The sequence below is a fragment of the Rana temporaria genome, chromosome 10 (genome assembly GCF_905171775.1).
Source record: "Rana temporaria chromosome 10, aRanTem1.1, whole genome shotgun sequence".
NCBI lineage: Eukaryota > Metazoa > Chordata > Amphibia > Anura > Ranidae > Rana > Rana temporaria.
In genome coordinates, this window is record NC_053498.1 from 83,481,640 (window position 1) to 83,504,552 (window position 22,913).

The 22,913-nt window shown below is 41.9% G+C and overlaps 1 protein-coding gene across 3 annotated transcripts in view; it reads left to right on the plus strand.

Moving 5' to 3' along the window:
- RASIP1 (Ras interacting protein 1) overlaps positions 1-22,913 on the plus strand; it is a 98,012-nt gene that overhangs the window by 60,098 nt on the left and 15,001 nt on the right. For all 3 annotated transcript variants that reach the window (XM_040325633.1, XM_040325634.1, XM_040325635.1), the window contains exons 7-9: positions 8,444-8,595; positions 11,808-11,923; positions 16,111-16,351. In XM_040325633.1, coding sequence (XP_040181567.1) covers positions 8,444-8,595; positions 11,808-11,923; positions 16,111-16,351 — 509 coding nt within the window. The remainder of the gene's footprint in view (positions 1-8,443; positions 8,596-11,807; positions 11,924-16,110; positions 16,352-22,913) is intronic.

Below are 22,913 nucleotides of genomic sequence, written 5' to 3' on the forward strand. Positions count from 1 at the left end.
CTGGTTGCTGGAAGCAGGTCTGTTTGCTATTTGTGAATATGCACCTGAACCTATCTACCATTCCACCCCTTTTACTTATTTTCTACTGAAGTTCTGAAAATAAATCTTAGAAAAAGAAGTGCCTTGACATTGACATTCATCAGACTCTCCTTTCACCCTGGACAGCTAGAAGATAGAGGTAACGTGCCACCCAAAAATACTCAGCAGCTCCTGCGGGGGTAGTGCTACACGTAAAAATAAATGCAAACTTGTAAAACTTGCTTAAAGTGGTTGTAAACCTCAGTCATGGAATCTGAGCAAAGCACATATATCTGTAGTGTTTACTTATCTCTCTGCAAAGCTCTGTGTCATTTCTCTCTGGTGCTTCGTTTCTCTATTATCAGCATGAGTCACTTCTGAGAAGTTTTCCTGACATGTGAGATAAAATTTGTGTTGGTCGAGGAGATCTTCCCAGTGAAAGGCTGTGCGGGGAGGATGGATGTCAAGACAAGTCTGATCATTGGAGGAGAGCAGTCCAAGTTTCCAGCATAGCTAGCTAACCGTGCTGTGCTCTCATGCTTGGTGTGATCAGTTTTTAGTAGGATAGCAAAGGGACTGGCAGGAACACCAGGACAGGAGGCTTTTTCATACAAGTACAGGGTACAGCTGGCACATATCAGGAATATGAAATGTTGGGTTTACATACTCTTTAAAGCGGATGTGCCATGGGAAAAAAATATTAAAAGCCAGCAGCTACAAATACTGCAGCTGCTGACTTTTAATATTAGGACACTTACCTGTCCTGGAGTCCAGCGCCGATCGCAGCAGAGGACGAGCGATCGCTCGTCTCTCTGCTGCTCCCCCCGGCATCCACGCTGAGGGAACCAGGAAGTGAAGCGCTGCGGCTTCACTGCCCGGTTCCCTATGGCGCATGCGCGAGTCGCGCCGCGCCCGCCGATTGGCTCCCGATGTGTGCTGGGAGCCGAGTGTTCCCAGCACACAACGGGGGGGCGATGGGATGTGACGGAATGCCCGTCTTTTGCCCTGTGAATGCCGGGCCGGAAGTGGGTGCAAATACCTGTCTTTAGACAGGTATCTGCACCCCCCTCCCCCCTGAAAGGTGTCAAATGTGACACCGGAGGGGGGGAGGGTTCCGATCAGCGGGACTCCACTTTAGGGTGGAGAACCGCTTTAAGTTGAGCCAGATTTCTGCCCCCTCCTTTGCAGCTTTGCGGAGGATTACAGGAAATTGATATCAAGACAGACTAAGAAACTATTTAAAGCTTGTTTATTTTTATTTTTTTAAATCAACACATGGGACGTAACTTACATTTAATGCAAAGTGTTCCTTGTGCTGGTGCCAGCTGTCCTAGTTGAAGTCTGAAATCCTTTGCCCCCCACCATACACCTGCAGCTGTAATGTTCCTGTGCTGCAAGGGTTAATATCCAAGCAATAGCGATGAAAATGAAGGAAAAACTTTACATAGAAATAAAAATACCACACCTAACCTAGATATGTCTTAATTAAAAACAATTTTTCAATGTATATCAAAGCCTAAGTTTGGGTAAAAAAATATAAAAATCAGCACAAGGGACAGTACTTACATTTAAAGCAAAGTGTTTCTGCTGATGATCGCTGGTATAGTTGAAATCCCAAGAACTTCCTGTCCCCATACCCTTGCAGCCATAATCTTTCTGCTGCAGAGGTAAAAGCTACAAATCCTGTAGCTGCTGACTTTTAATAAAAGAACGCTCACCTGTCAATGGGTTCCAGTACCATCCTCACCCAAGCCGATTGTGCAATTGGCTTCAGGTCCAGGCGTCAGCATTCTAACTGTGGACAGCCAGATATGCTGCTTTCGGCTTCACAGCCAGCTGCCCACTGCACATCCACGAGCCATGCTGCGCTTTGGGAACGGTCTTGCAGACTTCTGGGACCCATGACGTGTCTTCTGATCGTTTACGATCTAGGCAAACCAAACGAAAGTGGGAGTGGGTTCCCGGAAAACACAAGGTACCTGCTCCTCTCCCCCCCTCCCCAAATGATATGCCAAATATGGTAGCGAAAGGGGAGAGGAGGTAAACCCTTTTGGGTCGAGTTCTGCTTTAATATGAGCCCGGGACCTCATCAAGAGGGCTGACTATGCTCACCCTTTTCACCCACTTATCCATTTAAAGAAGCTGTACTATAGCTTCCATGAATGAAAAGTGCTCTATGAATGGAGAAGACAAGCCTTTCATTCCTCCACCCATTCTCCATTTATAGAGTGCTTTTCATTGCTGGAAACTATGGTACCACTTCTATGAATAAAGGAAAGGGGGGGGGGGGACTGTGTAGTTGGCATTTTTTAATGACCCCCCACAGCATCGGAAGATTACGGCTGCTAGGGTGCAAAAGACTTCAGATTTCAACAAGGACAGCTGGCACCAGCACGAAAAACACTTTATACTAAGTGCCGGTTCACACTTGTGTCGCCCCAAGTTGCCCCAAGTCGCGCGACATGAGAAATTCCATTGAAGTGAATGAGAGCCGTCTAAATGTACACTACTGAAGTTGCTCCGACTCCAGAAAAGGTTCCTGTAGTACTTCAAGGTGACTTCTAGGCAAACTGTACCCTCAGATTCCAATGGAAGTTGCCTCCAAAGTCGGATCACATCTTAACTTAAGCAACATTACAGGAAAATAAAATAGTTTACTCAGGCAAACCCCTCCCTCCCACAGAGCTGATTATTCTAGGATTGGCCCACAGCCAAAGTCGTCTGTCCTGGAGGCAACTTTAAGTCGCGTTGTAAGTTGCTCCAAGTCGTGCTGAAGTCGCCTTGCAAAGTCACGCTGTAAGTCGGGTTGCCCCTGTGTGAACCGGCACTTAATGTAAGTACTGTCCCTTGTGCTGATGTTTTTAAACCATTTGGCTTAAACCTAGGCTATAATACTTATTGAAGAATTGTTTTTAATTAACACATACTGTCTCTGGATCAAGTTTTTTTTTTTTGCCTGCGTTTACAGTAGTTATGCTTTAGTGTACAACACCATTGCCAAGTAAAATCAAGCACGACAGGCACAGACAAGAGCAATAGAAACATTTGCATCGGGACACAATACCGAACAGTCTCTTATTACTACTTAAACACTTTACAATCTGTTTCTGAATACCTGGGAGTGTTATGAATAATACTAGTAGCTTTTTTCATATGATCTTTCTTTTATAACTTTCTCATTTAAAGCTTAGTAGTCTCTTAATCTTGGATAAACAAAATGAATGGAGATTTTAGTCTCCTTTGGTTTATTTGTTACTCCTGTATATGTTATTTTAAATCTTGGCAGTCTTAGTCCGGTAAATGCCATCCAATTGCTTTTATGCATTACAGGAAATTTTGTGTATTTTGAAAAACAATTGAATAAACCTTCTTGCCTTCACAGCATGTTACAAAGCCTTGCAATAAAAAAAAAGCATTATGTATATATTTATTGGCTTTTGTGCCAATGTGTGATGCGGCTTGATAGCGGAAATCGATAAACCTTTTTAGTGTTGCATTGTCCCATTATGTGAGATGCGATGTGTTTCTTCATACAATTTGATATAGTAACACACGGTAACATCTGTGTCTTTATACAACTTATATGGAATTCCCAGCTGGATCTCAAACAGAAATGATTGTTTGTTCTTTATTTGTATATAGAATGATTATTTCACTGTGTCCTGGCTTTCACAATGAATATGCATTGTGTTTCAGATGTTTTATTCATGGTACTTTAAACACATGGAACCAAGAATTTGAGACGCTGGGCCCATCCTGTTTATTAGTTTCCCTAGTGTGTAAAAGTTCACACCATTTTTGATCCTCGGCTCTATTTATTTTTGTTCCTAGCTGCCTTATGTCACTTAATCATTCATAATACAAAGCGTTTTCTCAAAATAATTAATGACACTTTCTTTAAAATATTTGCTTTGTCTACAGTTGTGAATCTCAGTATGTCTTTCAACAAAGCCATTTTCATCAAAGTCTTGCATGAGGCTCATAGGTGACACTGGGGAGAGAACACAATGGCGCCACTCTAGCAAGTGCAGTATGTTGCATTTAATTTATTGGACAAATAGATCAAACGTACTCGCAAACATTGGATTAGATAAGACATGTAAAACCATGGAACATCCAGAGGACAGTCACTTGTGGATGGCTGCGGTGTAGTGGAGCAGGTGGCGCCGGTGGATAGTCATAGGTGACACTGGGCTATGCTCTATAATTTGTAGAATTAAGGGGGTTGTAAAGGTTCGTCTTTTATTTTCTAAATAGGTTTTTTATAAGCTAGTGCATTGTTGGTTCACTTATTTTTTCCTTTGATTTCCCCTTTAAATGTTTTTTTTCTTTGTTTTCTTTGTCTGAATTTCTCACTTCCTGTTCCTCCTCAGTAAGCTGTTCTGGCTGACTAACCCCCAGCCAGAACGGCTTGGATGATGGGGGCAAGCTTACTGAGGAGGAACGGGAAGTGAGAAATTCAGACAAAGAAAAAAACATTTAGAAGGGAAATCGAAGGAAAAGGTAAGTGAACCAACAATGCACTAGCTTAAAGGAACCTATTTAGAAAATAAAAAACAAACCTTTACAACCCCTTTAAAGTGATTGTAAAGTCTAATTTGTTTTCTATAAAAAATAACAAACATAGTATATTTACCTCCCCTGTTTCAGTTGTTTTGCACAGAGCAGCCTGGATCCTCCTCTTTTTGGGTCCCTCTTCGGTGCTCCTGACCCCTCCCTCCTGTTGAGTGCCCCCACAACAAGCAGCTTGCTATGGGGACACCCAAGCTAAGCTACAGCTCCCTATGTCCATTCAGACATAGAGCTGTGGTTCAGCCCCAAACCCTCTCTCTCCTGATTGACTAACTGACTTTGACAGCAACGGGAGCCAATGGCCCCGCTGCTGTCTCTGTCAATCAAGAGGGAGTGTCCCGGGTCAGGCGAGACACTCTTGGACATCACTTGATAGAGATAGGACTCTGGTAAGTATTAGATGGGCCAAGGGGGGCTGCTGCACACATAAGGAGAATGCATTAAGATAAAGAACCTGACTTTACAACCCCTTTAAAGTGAAGATTTGTTATGTTATAGGGAAACTTTAGAAATGAAATCGTCCTTTAGCAGTACCCAAAAAAGCATTACCTTTTGTCTGGAATTCCTCCGAAAAAAATATCAGTGCACTCTCTTCTGCCAAATCCCAATAGCTGTGTATCTGCAGTGTGAGAGCTAAGGCACTGCAGCTTCTACCTGCTAGTAGCATGATATTTGAAGTAAGAATTGATGATATTATTTCTGTGCTGCTAACAGAGCTGAAATCTCTGTTGAGAGAAAACAAAGTTCTGTCTCTACCAAAAAGGCCTCTTTCACACAAAGACACAATGCATGTCGGTAATGGGGAAAGATGAGCTGCAGGAAGACCACAGGCAAAACGGTTGACAATTCCTTGCCTTCTGCCTGCCCTTTTAAGCCACAGCTTCCATTTCCTCTTCAAGAGCCCTAAAAGAGAGCTTTTTATTTTCTTTCCACTTGGACATTGCTTGCAAAGTTGCAACAGTCCACCAATTTTGCTTCAGACGGTTGCACCAACTATTTGAGGGCTTTGAACTTTGGCATTTGGGAACTGATTTTATTTTCCCAAAAACAAGTGAGTAGCAAGGCAAACACGCTTTAACCACTTAAGGACCGCCCCACATACATATACTGCGGCAGGGCAGCCCTTAAGTGCAAAATCAGCGTACCTGTAAGTAAATTTTTTCTTCGGCTCCAGGGTGCGCGCCGCCAGACCCCCGCTCCCGCTGTGATTTGTGATCTCAAATGAAAGCTGAAAGCATGCTTCATGTCCCCATCACACAAGACTTAGGCCGTGCCATAGACTGAGTAAATTTCTATATTGCAAACATGGGTTGTGCTGCCATCCCTGCCAGAAGAACATTGTGATTATTGCTAGCTTCTATGATAGCTGCTCACATGTACAATCCAGCATGCTAGTTGTCCCCAAGTTGATCGGTCAATCAACTTTGGTACCTTCAGCCTGACCATACATGGTTCAAATCTTGTTTGGTTCAGCAGCGCAATTTACACATCAGCAAAAAGTACTACTAATGTAAGAAATTATTATCTCATACATTGTTTAGCTTATCTTAATCCTTAGCTTTATTATGAAAAAAAATTCTGGCTTGAGGTGTTGCAATACAGTCACACCAGATTCTTTGTGTTTCATATATGTCTTAAATATACTAATTATACTTGAACATAGTAATAGTAAATGTACCCAAAATGCATTTCTAAGATGGGCTTAATTTTTCAGTTGAGCAACTTATTTAACACACCATCATGTACTTGGTGAATTTACTAAGTACCAGTAGATGACAAGAACAATCTATTGCTCAAGCAGAACTATAGGCAAGTAATTACTTGAAATGCGTATGTGTGTTTTTTTTTCACCAGGTCAAAGACCTGTAAAAGTTTTTACCCATGTACCCTTACCAGTGTAGATGTGCACAACGGAAACGTTTTTTTTTTTCCTTCGGATTCATTCATTAAGTTAATCAGTTTGTTTAGTCATATTTTGTATGTTAGAATGATTCATTTTTGGAATTTGTTTTGTATATTTGAATCAATTTCTTATATTCCTTCTAATCAATACATACTTCTGAAAGTAATTTTGGAGGATTCTGATTAATTCGTTATCTTATGATTCAAAGATTCTGATGGCTCCACCTTCTGTCCAAACATAATAAGTAGACATGTGCATTCGTTTTCGTCTGAATACATGTTTGTCCGAATTTTGGGTATTTGCGTTTTAACAAACGAAAATCAATGCGCAAAATCCGAAAGATCCGACATTAAAAAATGCTTTATTTTGTTGCTGCAACAGTTCGATATAGATAAGAGATTCGACATGACGCTGACAATAGCGATCTGTGTCTATCAAACCTGTGGTCGAATGTGCCTAACCTAACTATTAGTCCAAGATTATTCTACATAGAGAGGAAAGATTCGTCATAGAGAGAAAAGATTCGACATTATAGAAACAGTGTTTGGGTAGACCGTTCGTCATGAACGACAAAGATTCGACGAAGCAACGAAAAACATACAAACGTCAAATCTGTCATTGAAGGCTTATGGTGTCTGTCGAAAGTTCTAAGAAGATTCGACAAGCAGCTAAACTGTACGAGGCCGCAATCATACATTTCCGGTCAAATGCTCGGCCCATAGGCTATAGAAGAATTAGAATGTTGGTTGACTAGTAATAATAATTTATAAATATAATTATTACTAGTGTCATACAACATTAGAATTCTTCTAAAGCTTGTAGGTGGAACATTTGACTGGAAATGTATGATTGCGGCATTGTACAGTTTAGCTGCTCCATCGAATCTTCTTAGAACATTCGACAGGCACCATAAGCCTTCAATGACAGATTCAACCTTAATTAATTTGGATTTTCGGACGAAAACATTTTTTAATGGAACTGGATAAATAAAAACGGATTTCGGGAGTAACTAAATAAATTTATTTTTCAGACGAAAGCGAAATTCAGAAAACAAAATATTTCAGTGTGCACATGTCTAAAGTAGGAATCATTTTATTTCACTTTTATACCTTAATCTAACTATATTGCAGTATGTCTCCTTTTCATATGTATTATGTAGTGCATTTTTTTTTATTGACGTTGCGCTCACTAGAATAAAACAATAAATTTGGATAATATGTTGTTACGTTATTTCTTTAAAAAAACGAAAGGCCCAAAATATCTCATCCTGTCATTCAAATAAAAATAATATAAATTAATTTGTTTTTGTAATCAATTTTGGGGATTAATTGAAATTTATTAACATGATTTGGAGATTCGTATACATTAATCTCCGAATAAAATGAAAATTGCGTTCCGATTTGTAATGAAACAAATTATACATGTCTACTTAACAGAAGGCATAGTAAGGCCCCGAGTCACTTTTCTCGACTGCAGATAAAGCAAAAGAGCTTGGTCAAGGAATCGGAAAGTAATTTTGTTTCTTTTAGAACATGTTTTTATCTAGTCTTAAATATTTTTTTATCAAATCTTAAAAATATAAATGTACAATATACAGTATGTACTTTGTAGCTAAATCTATGACTATGGGCGTATCTACAAAACATCCTGAAATAATTGTACCATTTGAATGCTTTTCGTATTTTCCTTACCATATTTTAATGTTTTACTTTAATGTATTATTTGTTCACCACAGCTTGCGTGCTACAGTGCCATAATATCAGTTAGATGGTGATTGTTGACATTCATTGTTTGGAGTTTAAAGGCTTTTACCGTATGTGTACTGATGAAAAGCATTTCTCTTTTCCTGACACTTTTCTGTAGATTGACTGTTTTTTTCCCGAAATAAAGATTGCTTCTGGTTGAGTTTCTTGATAAAAACGATAAGAACATTTTTGTTGATTATTTCAGCCAACAAGAAAAAAGTTTCTTGAGTACATTGGGGATTGAGGAGGTGGCCACTGATCTTCGACCCTTAATGCTATGGATGGCGAATTCCATGGAACTTCTCAATTTTGTGCAGAAGAAAATCCTAGATATGGAGAAAGAATGGGATTCAGAAGGTTTATATTGTTTAAAAATATTTACTTTTATGTATTTTCATTAAGTCATTCCATCCAAATCTTACAGTTTTTTTTTTTAGCTTCTGGCAAAAAGTAGGGCAGGACCTGCAAGGGAAAAGAAGGGCTTAATGGGGGCTTCCAGATGCCTATCAACATAATCCTTAAAAGAGGGAACATCCTCAATAGGAACTGTAAGGTGCTAATTGCCAGGATCCACTACCATAAAATCGTAGAAGGAACAAATACCCTTTCTGCATTGGTCCCAGTCCTCATAAACTGCACAATCGGTTTGTGGGTGTATAGGAATGTTTTTTCTTTACTTATTTATTTAGCCAGCTTCTTGGTGCCCATAGTGGCTGGTTTAGGCTGTAGAGAGTCAGGTGCTGTTGGGAAAAGACTAGTGTGCATGCCATTAGTTGGCGTGTCCACAGTAGAGGGTATTTGGAGCGTTTCATTAAATGAAGTTTAGAGAGAGAATTTATTAAAATGCAGAGGAAGGAAAATCTCCTATGGTCTGTTCTAAAAAAATCAGGGCCATTGCTTTCCTTCACAATATCTTCAAGTAAAGGAGATTCCAACTCTGATTACTGAACAGGGTTCAGGGAAACAGAGGATATGGAGAGTTTCTGAACTGTGGTGTGTGCCTGAGAGAGAGCTAGAGTCAAATGAAGGTAGCTGAGTCATAGTAGGACATTGCTAGGGGACAAGGGAACAGCCATCACCCTGAATGGTGTTTTGAGTTGTCTGTAGGCCACCTGAAGAATGCATACTGATTGGCCCTTTTTTCTCAGCTCCCTTGCATGATCCACCATTGAGGCAATCCTCAGTGGGATACTCACAGAACTGAGGTTGGAATGGATGGGGTTTTATGTGTTCAGATACTGAAACTGCTATAACCCAGATGTTGACCTTATTTATGTGGCTGTGTCTCTGTAGAAGATGGCAGCAGGAGTAAAGCAAGGTACCCTGTATTTTTTCTGGGGAAAAAAGTGGGTAGTAATGCCCCATCTGGGAAGTGTGATACCGTTACCCCATCCTCCTGAGACTAAAGCCTAGTACACACTAAACATCATACTTACTGGCTGGATAACCAGGTAAAAATAAAAGTAAGATAATCTTAAAAAATAAAACCCCATCTAAGAATTGGTAAGCTGCAATATAATAAAGCAGGGATATGCAATTAGCGGACCTCCAGCTGTTGCAAAACTACAAGTCCCATCATGCTTCTGCCTCTGAGTGTTATGCTTGTGGCTGTCAGAGTCTTGCTATGCCTCATGGGATTTGTAGTTCTGCAACATCTGGAGGTCCGCTAATTGCATATCCCTGTAATAAAGGATTGCTTTTGGGTTTAATACCGTTTTATGGGTCTGGGAGCCATAAAAATTAACCTGTATGCCAAAGTAAGCATCTAACACTGGAGCCAGTGCCCAAAGCAAACATTTTGGGGCCAGCCTCACATAGTGGGTGTATGGGCAGGGCTTCTGTTAGAAATCACAGGGCCCTATACAGCCTGCCTCCGAATATATCAAAACAATATTTCCACTAAAAATACACTTAAATCATTATTAGTGGACACAAACATAACAGAACCTGTGTGAATTGGCCCTTTTTCATTGTTTTTTACATTTGATTTTTTTTATATAATTGTTTAAAAAAGTTTATTTTCTAAATTATTTTAGTTGACAATTTCTTTACAATTTTAGTTTACAGTTTTATTTTTTACAATTCTATTTTTTGTACAGGATAGGGAAGCTGGCATCGCCACAGGAAGTGGAGGGGGGGAGCACAGTGACAGGGGGCACATAGGGTGGGATATCAGAAGCAGGCAGAACAGTGAGGATGCCCTGTGTCTGTGTCTCTCCCTGCAGGAGCTGAAAGCCTGCAGGAGGGAGAGAAACCAGCTTTCAGCTGCTGCAGAGCATCACACAAGGCATCCTTTTGTAATTGCCCCTCTGCCCGACCGCACCAATTCCCCCTGCTGCCTGGGCCCCTCTTATCAGTGCCCTGGGTATGGTCCCCAGAGTACACACTGAGAGTAATCAAGCTTGTAACTGTTATATAGCTCAGGCAGTAAGCAGCCAAACCTTAAAAGAAGCATACAAGAAAATAATTGAATAGTTAAAAATACCTGTCTGGAGGAGAACAGGTCCATCACCTAGAATACTAGCAAAAATCTAGACTCTTACGAAGTGGGTGAGGTCATATGAGTGCGCGCTAGCATTTTTTTTTGCCAGTGTCCAATCACCTGATGGTAGCCTGCATATCACCCATGGTTTATGAATACAAGTTCCATGTAATATATCTTGCAGAATAGAATAGACTAGAAGTCCTCTGATATTATGATTAGTGGCTAGGGCCAGATTTACTATTATACACAGAAGACAGACGCCTATAGGACGCAGGTGCAAAAAAGTCAGCTGTAGAGATACTGATTGCAATTTTTTTTCTATTATTAGTGCAAATTGTCATCTCCTATAAAATAATTGACTATAAATAAATATATTCTAAGTCTTTTTAGGACCACAAAACAAAGAAATTGGGTCATTGAAGTGATCCCAGCAGAGATGTGTTACAACAAAACCTGTGTGCCTGCAGGCTCCACCAATCCAAATACGGACCTATAAGTGTAGGCTAGTACTGATGCCTCATACGCGCGACCTGTTTTCCTGACAGGAAAACTGCCATGTTTGCTTTTGGTCGGGAAAACCGTTCGTGTGTATGCACCATAGCAGTTTTCCCGATCGGAAAACTGCAAGCAAAAAAAACGTGTTCTCTTTTTTTCGCCGCGATTCTCTGCGTTTTTTTTCCTCTACACACGGCCGGTTTTCCCGCCCAAAGCTGTCATGGCAGTATTCCTGTCAGGAAAACCGGCTGTGCGTACACAGAGACAAGCAACCGAGCAGGTTCTTGGTTTTCCTGGTGGACTTTTGACCGCCGCGCATGACAATTAATCCACAAATGCAACTTAAAAGGGTGACAAAAATATTGACTGCAGTTGTAATAAAATACTACTATATAGTACAGATTTACTAAGAAGCATGATGCGAGAGAATAAGCAGAAATGTGTGATCAGCACTGGCAGTAGTAAACTATGAGCAGAACTGTCGCAGTGTACTACATATATAATCAGGATGATGATGATGAGGAAAAACATTGCTAATAGCAACTACTACTACTTCTTTAATAATAAAAAGAATTATTCTTTCTTCCAGCATCTTCCCAGGATGCTTTGCTTTCAAGTGACCTGGAGGCATGTGAGGAGTCTATGGCCCTTCTTGATGAAGTCATTATGTATACCTTCCAACAGTGTGTGTATTACCTTACTAAGGTAGGTAAAATGGTTTTATTATATAAGCCAATAATTTACAGGTACTTTAATTGTTACTAAACCCACAATGCTAAACGCTGTATATGCAGTAAATCATGCTTGTTATACTCACTGTGAAACCTCAGGGGTCAATTTTCTGCATCATGTAAAAAGGCTGTTTGATCCTGTCTTCCCGGATCCTCCCCTTCTTCCACTGTCCCCTAATTATTTCCTGAGTCTATGGAGTCAGGCTGAACATGCTCAGTTTGGTGTATATTGACAGTTTTTTTTTGGGAGGGTGCCTGTGATCAGCACAGGGCCAATTAGCACTGTCCAGACAGAGGGTTAGGGGGTCCTGCAGTCTCATAGGATAGTCAGAAAACTCACCCTACAAGCTTTAACCAGTCCACAGCTGGACACTGATAGAAGTCACAAGACTGCTATATACTACTGATGAGAAAGGGTATTTAGTCGTTTATATTTACTAAAATAATTGCATTTCCATGTTCTGTGTACTGTGGGAGACCAGATATAGTGAATTAAAAAATTCTCTCATGGCCACTCTATAGAGTGTATTGCTAACTGTGGTCTAGCATAATAACGCATTTCTGCACACCATACACAGCCTGTGTTATTGACTAAAACAAGATACTTGGACTTAATAATATGATTATTTCATACCTATTCTGCCCTCTAAGTGATCTTTATACACCATCGTTATACACCAAAGAGATAAGGAAGGCACGTGGCCTGATGCATGAAAACGTTTATTTAAAACAAATTGATATAGACAGAAAATACTACGTATTCATAGGTGGCTGGGATACAAGAATGATAGCACTAAAACAAACTGTAATACACGTAAATGATGCCCATACAAGCAATAAAAGGTGAATATTCGGCTAACGCGTTTCAAGGGTTATATTCTTCAGAACCTTAGAAAACCAGGTCTGGTCTGTGAGGAATGGTGAGGGCTGGATGCATGTTGTATCACGGGGTGAGTATTAACCATACGGGAGGATTATCTTTCACTGTAGTGATATTTTTTCTACATCATAGTGCTCTTAGCACCATGGGAGTGTGTATAGGGATCAGGTCATCCGTTGGTCTTGCAAACCTTCCCAATGGAGAGTAAGGCCTTGTACACACGATAGGATCGCCAGAGGAGAACGGTCTGAAGGACCATTTTCACCGGTCCAAACCGATCGTGTGTGGGCCCCATCGGTTAGTTAACCTTCGGTCAAAAAAATGAGAACTTGCTTTAAAATTGAACCGATGGACGCCTAACTGATAGGTCAAAACCGATCGTTGGTAACCAAAAGCATCGGTTAAAAATCCACGCATGCTCAGAATCAAGTCGACGCATGCTTAGAAGCATTGAACTTTGTTTTTTTCAGCACGTCGTTGTGTTTTACGTCACTGCGTTCTGACACGATCGGATGGACTGATTGTGTGTACGCAGCCTTAATGTTGTAGCCTCTTTATCCAGCACTGATCCATGGCTGGATGTCCATGTGGGGACAAGCTATCCTACCGGTGGAGCTGTATAGGTGCCCCTGCGATCGTGCAGCTGTGCGCCACTATCCGGCGTTGCCGCTCTCAGTGTGAGTGCTTGGAGGGATGCGGCTGCACACTGCAATGGTTAATAATCACCCTGTAATACATCATCCATCCAGCCTTCACCATTGTAACATACAAACCAGACTCGGTTTTCTAAGGCTCTGAAGAAGAGGAAAATCCTTGAAATGAATATTCACCTTTTATCCCTTTCATGGGCATCATTTACGTGTATTACAGTTTGTTTATTGCTATCATTCTTGAAACCCAGCCACCTATGAATACGTAGTATTTTCTGTATATACCAAATTGTTTTAAATAAACGTTTTGAAAGGATTCATGCATCAGGCCATGCGCCTTTTTCATCTCTCCTGTGTTTAGTACTTTGGACTTCCCCCAGTTGGCCAAGGCAGCGGGGCATGCATGATTAACTAAACACTCGCACCACCACAAAAATACTACCAACTCTATATGAGGTCCCCCACACCAAAGCAGGAGAATATATTTTCTATTTATTAGTGCTCTTTGGTGTTGTCAGGCACCAAAACCCTCAAGTAATCTTCATGTCATGGTGGGGTTGTGGATGCCATACATACAGATGACCTGTGGGCATTCTTTTGAGTTCCATAATACCTACACCAGAGCCTGATATAAACACATTGATGTTATTGTAAAGTATTCTTAGGAAAAAATAAAAAGGTTCTGTAGTCATTCTGAGGATCAAGTATATGTAAACACCTTTTCTCCTTTTTTTAAACCACATTCCCTCTGTTCTCAGCTGCATAGGAGCTTGGGAAGGAGAAACAGCAGAACACTGAACTTCCCAGTGAATGGCTGTGTGTGGGGGGGGGGGGGCACCAGGACAAGTCTGATCATTGCAGTAGAGCAGGCTAAGTTCCCAGCATAGCTAGAGAACTGCCCATACTGTGCTCTCATGCCTAGTGGGGTCAGTTTTTAATAGAGAAGCAGAGGGACTGGCAGGAACACCAATGCAACGGATGCAACACAAAGGCCCCTTTCACACTGGGGCGGGGGCGGCGTTAAATCGCTGCTGTTTTTATCGGTGCTTTACTCTCAATTTCGTGGAGCTATTCGGCCGCTAGCGAGGTGGTTTTACCCCCCGCTAGCGGCAGAGAAAGGGTTAAAAACCACCGCAAGATGTTTATTGCTGGCGGTATAGCCGTGGTGTCCCATTGATTTCAATGGGCAGCAGCGGTGGAGGAGCGGTATACACACTGCTCCTTCACCGCTCCAAAGATGCGGCTACCAGGACTTTTTTTACCGTCCTGCTAGCGTACCACTCCAGTGTACAATTAAGGCGCCATGCACTAGTGTTTTTTATGAGCTCAAAAAATGCTGATAAAACTTTTATTATGATTAAGCACCAGTGAGAATGATGTGAAACGCGTTTTCAATTATAATCTTTGTACGGGCTATATCTACAATAAAGGAAACAACTATTTTTTGGAGTGCGGCTATCCGCATCTTTATTTACTCAATAACATTTTTGGAGTAGCATTTTAGAAGCTTTTTGGAGCATTAGTGTTTTATTAGTGTTTTTTTAGTGCATGAAGTAAAAAAAAGCTCAAAAACGGCTGTTAGGAGCCTTTTAGTAGTGTTTAGGAGCATTCAGTGTTTTTTTCTGCTGGAAAAACACTCCAAAAAACTCCACATAAACAGTTTATTTTTTTATGCCATTGGCTCCCGCTGCTGTCAATCAAATCCAGTGACGCGGTAGTGAGGGTCGGGGGCCGAGTCCTGCTGTCTGTGTCAATCGATGAAGCAGCGGTATGCCCCCCAGGGAAAGTGGCTTTCCATGGGGGCACCCGATTAAGAGGCGTAGCCTGGAGCACCGGTGGGGCAACCCAGAGAAAAATGATCGGGCTGCTTTATGAAAAAACGATAGCACAAAGCAGGTAAGTATAGGCATGTTTGTTTCTTTTATTAAAAAAAAAAAAAAAAAAAAAACAAGGGTTTACAACCCCTTTAAGTTTTTTAATACTTGTGTGGAAGGGATCGGTAGCTTAGCTATTCTTAACCAGGAAAACATGTTTGGAGCCCATGATGTATTAGGAGCTTCGAGCTCTGTTAAAAAATCCTGCTGTCCTTAAAGATTGGTATACTGCATGTATTTATATAATAAAAATGATACTGCTAAAGTGTTTGCTGATTGATGCAACCAATCATCCGTTGTGCATGAATATAAAACTGGAAAATAGAGGGCTAGCTCTGTCAACTTCCATGCTCCTAAATGGATGAATAGAAGAGGTGAATAGACTATTAACACGCTCATCTAGCAGTTTGCTTCCAGGCATGGTTCTCAGAGTGAGCGCACTGTACAAACACAATTCTACCAACGAAATAACAAAAACTAAGCAGGGATAGCCCCATGAAGACCCAGCCATAGAGCCCTGACATGCAGCATGGCTGTTTGGAACATTTTATTATGCATGAGAATGTGTTATTGGCAATCAGCAACAGGATTGTAATGAATATGTTGGCTAATTAGAAGTCTGGAGGGGATAGCTGAACAAAAATCTGAAATATTCAGTTCATATTTACATATTCCAACTGTGCTTTGGCTGGAGTACAGATTATATTAAATGTCGTTCTGTAAAACAACATTGTAAGTGTTTTATCCTTCTTTTTAGACCTTGTATGCAGCTTTGCCAGCCATTTTGGAGAGCAATCCTTTCACCGATCCTGCCAGTTTCTCGGATGTAGGAGAGCTGAGCAATATGCCAGAAGGCACACGTGGAACTCTCGCCATTTACCAGGCTACATTGGATTTAACTCGGGAGTGTGAACTGCATCCAGATCTTGTGTCTCAAACATTTGGATATCTCTTCTTTTTCTCCAATGCATCACTCTTCAATACCCTAATGGAAAAAGGTAATTCATTTTACCAGTTTGGTTAAGGAAGAACCCGTAACAATGATTCTCTAAATAGGTGCTGGTTGTTGGCTTCTTCTGCCATTCCCAGTGGTGGGTATCTTAACTGGACTCAACAACTCACCTACACACCAGTAGTAATACAAAGGGCTTTACTTAAAGAGGAACTGCAGTCTGCTCACATAATTTGTAATAAAAACATCTTTGCCATTCTGAACCTCCCCTCCAACCACTTTGCATATCATATATATATACTGTGATTCTGTACTTGCCAAATATGCTGCAGAAATCTCCCTCCACTAAGGCCCCATACACACGATAGAATTTATCCGCGGATACGGTCCAGCGGACCGTTTCCGCGGATAAATCCTCTCGAGGATTTCAGCAGATTTCTCTGCGATGGAGTGCACTCACCATCGCATTGAAATCCGCGCCGAAATCCTCTGGCGATGACGTGTCGCGCCGTTGCCGCGTCATAATTATGACGCGGCGACGCTGTCATATAAGGAATTCCACGCATGCGTCGAATCATTACGACGCATGCGGGGGATCCCTTCGGACGGATGGATCCGGTGAGTCTGTACAGACCAGCGGATCCATCCGTTGGGATGGACTCCAGCAGATGGATATGTTGTGCATGTCAGCAAATATTCAATCTGCTGGAATCCATCCCAGGGGAGATATATCCGCGGAAAAAGATCCGCTGGCGTGTACGCACCATAGGATCTATCCGCTGAAACCCATTTGCTGGGATTTATCTGCGGATGGATTCTATGGTGTGTACGGGGCCTAAGTCTGACTGCGTCCATTTTAACTGTGGGCAGCTGAAGCTGCTGCCTGTTCACTTCCTGGATTTACAGGACACACAGAGGCACACCTCCAGCTCTGAAGCCCTGAAGCTCTCATTGGCGTCTTATGACTCATCCCCCTCCCTTCCTGGCAAACTCTCACAAGAGTAAAAGAGAGAGAGAGATGTGCATGATGTCATAAGCCTAGGCTTTTTACCAGACAGGAAACAGGAAGTGGGCTGTATAAGGTATTTACTGGCAGACAATAATTATAATTACTACCCAAAGTTAAAACAACAATTGCAGAAGATTTAATAGATGGAAATTTGAAAAAAATTACCGAATAAGCAATGAAAATAAACAACACTAGTCAACAGTGACACGCTATATATTACTAAAACAATTAGAAAGTGTAAAAAAGTAAATGGCATCCAATCCCTTAGTTGCCTGTGAAATGGTCCTGCCAGAATATATTGGGCGGCTATTCTGCTAAAACTTTGTGTATTAGTACTGCTTGGGCCTTGAATAAGGGGGTATACCCCAAAAGCGTGTCCTTAAAATGTGGATGTTAGTGCAAATACAATAAGCATTATGGTACCACAAAAATATTTACCACAAAAATAATAGCAGTCACTGAGGGTAACTATCCTGGAAAGTTAAGGTAAAGCAGGTAATAGTTTGGTCCAAATACTGTGTTCAGGCCCTGTTTAGCCATTGGCCAGTATACTAATAAAAGCAAGTCTACCTGTGGTTGGGCGCTTGAACTTGCGTAGGAGCACTTGACCTTTATCTAAAGGGACTTGTAATCCACGGGTATCCCTGTGAACTCTTTACAGTGCCCCTAAGGTTAAACAGAGCTCTGCTTTCAGCAGCAACAGAGAAGTAATACACACTGAGGTGGCTAAAAGGCCTCTCATCACACTGATGCTATGAACCTACACCTGTCCTCCTGATAACAATAACTCCACTGACCACTGTCCTAACAGACTGGATGTAGGCAGATACAACACAGGCTTCTCTGTTCCAAGGCACCCCTACATTGTTCACACCTTTTCTCTAGGTGCAAGGCAAGAGGTAGCACAAAACTCTAGGGCTTCCCTCTCAAGCATGTGCGTATATCTAATGGGTCCTCTGCTCTAATGCCAGACTGCACTATTCTCTTTCCTTTGGGGTTCACAGTCTAAGTCCCAGACAGGCCCTCTCACCCTGGCGCCCTAGTGGAGCTCTCTCTCCACACACATCAGCTCTTTCTGTGAGCTCCGGCCCAGTCACTTCCCACTTGTATCACACTAGATCCCTCTCCATGCTTCTCCTTTCCTTGCCGCACTCACTCCTTGCTCTCTGCATTTGCTTTTAGTAAACCAACCCCGTAGATCAGGGATATGCAATTAGCAGACCTACAGCTGTTGCAGAACGGCAAGTCCCATGAGGCATAGCAAGACTCTGACAGCCACAAGCATGACACCCAGAGGCATGATGGGAATTGTAGTTTTGCAACAGCTGGAGGTCCGCTAATTGCATATCCCTGCCATAGATTCTAGACTAGAGTGTCTCTGTGCTGAAAAACCGACTAGGTTCATGTTGCTTTTTCAACACACACCCAGCTTATTACTATTGCTTCTACTCATTGCTGTTTCATGCCTCTCACATCGACATATTTGGCAGTTGAGTCCCTGCTTGCATCGTTAGCTTTCGATGTATCTCTTTCAGTGCTAATTGACCGGTTTATGTGCCATTAGAATTGCTGGGCACACCACTTTTGGCCTCTCTTCAGTACCCACCTTCCTGTGCTGAAAATATCTCCCCATTGCACTACCATGTTTCCTCAGGGTTCCGGTACTGCACCACAGGCACAGCAGGTGATACGTTCACCTATATGGGAGACTGAGAATCTCTATGGGCACCTGTTGGCTACCTGCCCACCTGTATAGTACTGAAACAAAGGCCTTTAGGCTGCATTCACACCTGAGCGTAGGTCGTTTTTTCCGGGGTTTTTTTTCGAGGTTTTGTCGCGCGTATTCATGCTTATTTGCGTTTTTGTACTTCAACGTTTTTTATTTTAGCCAATAGGAAAAATGATCATCTTTTCATCACTTGTTGCTATGTTGGTAGATTTTTTTTGTCTTCTGCCTGGGTAAAATGTTCTATTGATTAAAGCGACAAAACGCCAGTAGCAAACGCTCGTTGTCACGCTAGTCGCTTGGATCGAGCGTTTCCATTACTTTCTATGGTAAATAGAAATGCTCAAAAACGCCAAAAACGCCCGATTCGCGCCAGGCGTCAGGCGTTTTGAAGTGGAGATGTGAACCATCTCCATAGGGAATAATGTATTTTTTCCCCTCTAGCATTTTTGAGCGTCGCGCTTCAGGCGACAAAACGCTCAGGTGTGAATGCAGCCTTTTACTCACAGATGAATGTGGTGTCACAAGCATAAAAACATGTCGATATTTATTATGGTCACAGCATGGTGACCTGAAAAAGCTCCCACACGCAAAGACACATGTGACAGTTTCTGTGTATGGAGATTGTCTAGGCCAACTTGAACACAGCATGAGGACATCATTTCTCTGAGTTTCAAATCAGGACTCTATAATCCTGTCCCTGGATTTCAGACCCCAGCAGGAAAATCGAAAGAGGGGTGTGTTAAAATTAACAACTATTAACCTTAATGATTAACAAGAATACGTTAATTTAGCATCTTTCCAATGGTTTAGAGGCAAGGTCATACATTTGAGATGTTATGCTGTGATCTGCTGCAGTTGGCCTGAAACCGGGATGGGACGTTGGCTTTTCCATCGTTCTGCTTAGCAGCATCTTTGGTTAATTCTCTCACTCATCTTTTCTGGTGGAGGAGGGGCCGGTCTTATGCGGCATCCATAATGTAGCAGTTCCTCTCATTGTCCTGGCAGGTTATCTGCAGGAAGTGGTGTGCTTCCTCCTAGCCTTGCTCTCAGGACTGCTGGGAGCATTTTTTTCCTTCGCAGCAGGAAGCAGAAGGTCGCCTGGACTGTAAAGAGAGAATGACGTGCCTTTCTTTTTCCATAACACCACCAGCCCTTAACTCTTTAATTAGTCCAGTCAGGAATCTGTTTCTGTGCAGTATACACTGATTTATGCTGCAGTTTTAGAATAAGGTGCAACTTTCTGCCAGTGAATTACAATGATGAAAAGGACATAAAAAACAGATATCACTTTTTATTATTAAGTGTGGTTTACCACTTTAATTGTAATTAAGGTAGTAAGGGCTACCACAGGCATATATGAATGAAAATCGACTTCTGTTCAAGTTACAGCCTTTAATGTAAAGTCCGTAGCAAGCCAACTGTCCACAGGTGGAGAGGTCAGGGAGAACATACATAGAAGAAAAACGTAAAACTTAATTTTGCTTTAATGTAGATCAAGCATTCTGTGCTGCCTTCTCTTGTTGTAAACCTTAAAGACAAGTCTTCCATACCAAAAGAAAAAAAGACTATGACCTAATCTAATTTATAACCCCCCCATCCCCCCACTAGGTCTCACCCCTTTTACCTACTTACCTCACCCTCACAGTGGCAGCTTTGTCTGGTGTTTACATCCTCAGGCCCAAAATGTTTTCTGTTGCTGACCGCACTGCCCTTAACCACTTCAGCCCCCGGAAGAATTTACCCCCTTCCTTACCAGACAACTTTTTGCGATTCGCTACTGGGTTGCTTTAACTGACAATTGCGCTGTCTTGTGACATGGCTCCCAAACAAAATTGATGTCCTTTTTCCCCCACAAATAGGGCTTTCTTTTGGTGGTATTTGATCACCTCTGTGGTTTTTATTTTTTGCGCTACAAACAAAAAAAAACTATAACTATAAACTATATTTTTTACTTTTTGCTATAATAAATATCCCCTATATATATATATATATATATATATATATATATATATATATATATATATATAAATCCTCAGTTTAGGCCGATATATATTCTTCTACATATTTTTGGTAAGAAAAAGAAATCGCAATAAGCGTATATTAATTGGTTTGGGCAAAAGTTATAGGGCCATATTCTCTTACATTTTCGGCGGGCGGCTCGTAAGCCATTTACACTCCGCCGCCCCAACCTACAGGAGCAAGTGCTGTATTCCCCAAAACACTTGCTCCGTAGTTTGGGGCGGCGTAGTGTATTTGGCCCGGTGTATCCCCGCGTAAATCCAAGGGGGCGGCTTCTATTTAAATTAAGCGTGCCCCCGATTCTAACGAACTGCGCATGCGCCGGGCTTAAAATAGCCCAGTGCGCATGCTCCAGTTCTCGGCGTAAAACGTCAATGACGCAGACGTGTGCGTCATTGACGTAAAGTCATATTCAAGAACGACTTGGTAAAACGACGTACCCTACGGGAAAACACGACGCGGACCCGACGCCATACTTAACATGGCCTACGTGGGACTGGCGTAAGGTTACCCCTCATATAGCAGGGGCAACCTTACGCCTACGCAAACGACGTAAGCGACGGTTACGCGACGCAAATTCGTTCGGGAATCGGCGTATCAGGCTCATTTGCATAAACAAATGAGACCTGAACGTAAACGCCACCTAGCGGCCGGTGGAGTAATTACATTTAAGATCCGACAGTGTAAGTGACTTACACATGTCGGATCTTCAGCATATCTATGCGAAAATGATTCTAAGAATCACTCGCATAGATACACTGGCCAAAAAATAGAGATACGAAGGAGTATCCTGAGATACTCCATCGTAACTTTACTCAGAATATGGCCCATAGCGTCTACAAAATAGGGGATAGTTTTATGGCATTTTTATTATAATTTTTTTTAGTAGTAATGGCGGCAATCAGAGATATTTATCATGACTGCGATATTGCGGCAGACGCATCGAACACTTTTGACACTGTTTTGGGACCATTGTCATTTATACAGCGATCAGTGCTATAAAAATGCACTGTTTACTGTGTAAAATGACACTGGCAGGGAAGGGGTTAACCACTAGGGGACGAGGAAGGGCTAAAGTGTGTCTTAGGGAGTGATTCTAACTGTGTGGGGGCTGGGCTACCAGTGACACAACACTGATCACTGCTCCTGATGACAGGGAGCAGTAGATCAGTGTCCTGTCACTTGATAGAACATGGAAATGCCTTGTTTACATAGAAACCTCCTGTTTTGCCACTCCATGACACGATCACAGGACACCGACAGACATCGAGTCTGCGGGTCCCGCAGGCATGGAGCTTGCGGCGCGAGCCCGCTAGGTGGCAGATTTAAAGCAACGTACCTGTACGTTGCTTTGCCTTCCTATGCCATTCTGCTGATATATATCTATGTTAGGGAGTCGGCAAGTGGTTAATGGCTAAAGATGACAATGGTGGATTTATATGAGATGTGATGGAGACACCAGAAACCTTAGTTATAATAGTCTTAACACTGTTTAGGTATAATATAGACATGTCTGTTATAGACAAACATACAAAGGTGACCCATGCAAAGAGAATAATTTATTCAGACAGAGCCCTGGTGGGACTTGATGATGAGGCTTTGATGCTGCAAGGCACTGTGCCACCCTTTCCTGTGTGCAGGGCCGTCTTTAATGTTGATTGGACCCTGGGCAAAAAAATTATTGGGGCCCCCCCATGCAATTTTGAACTTCGCCTGCTCTGAGACATACAATAAATATAAGAAAGACTTAAAATCAGTGTACTGTATCAGATCAGGCAGTGATTGCGATTGGTTGCCAGAGGTCACAGCATATCATTACCACTTACTGACTGGTTGCTAGAGGTTACAGCA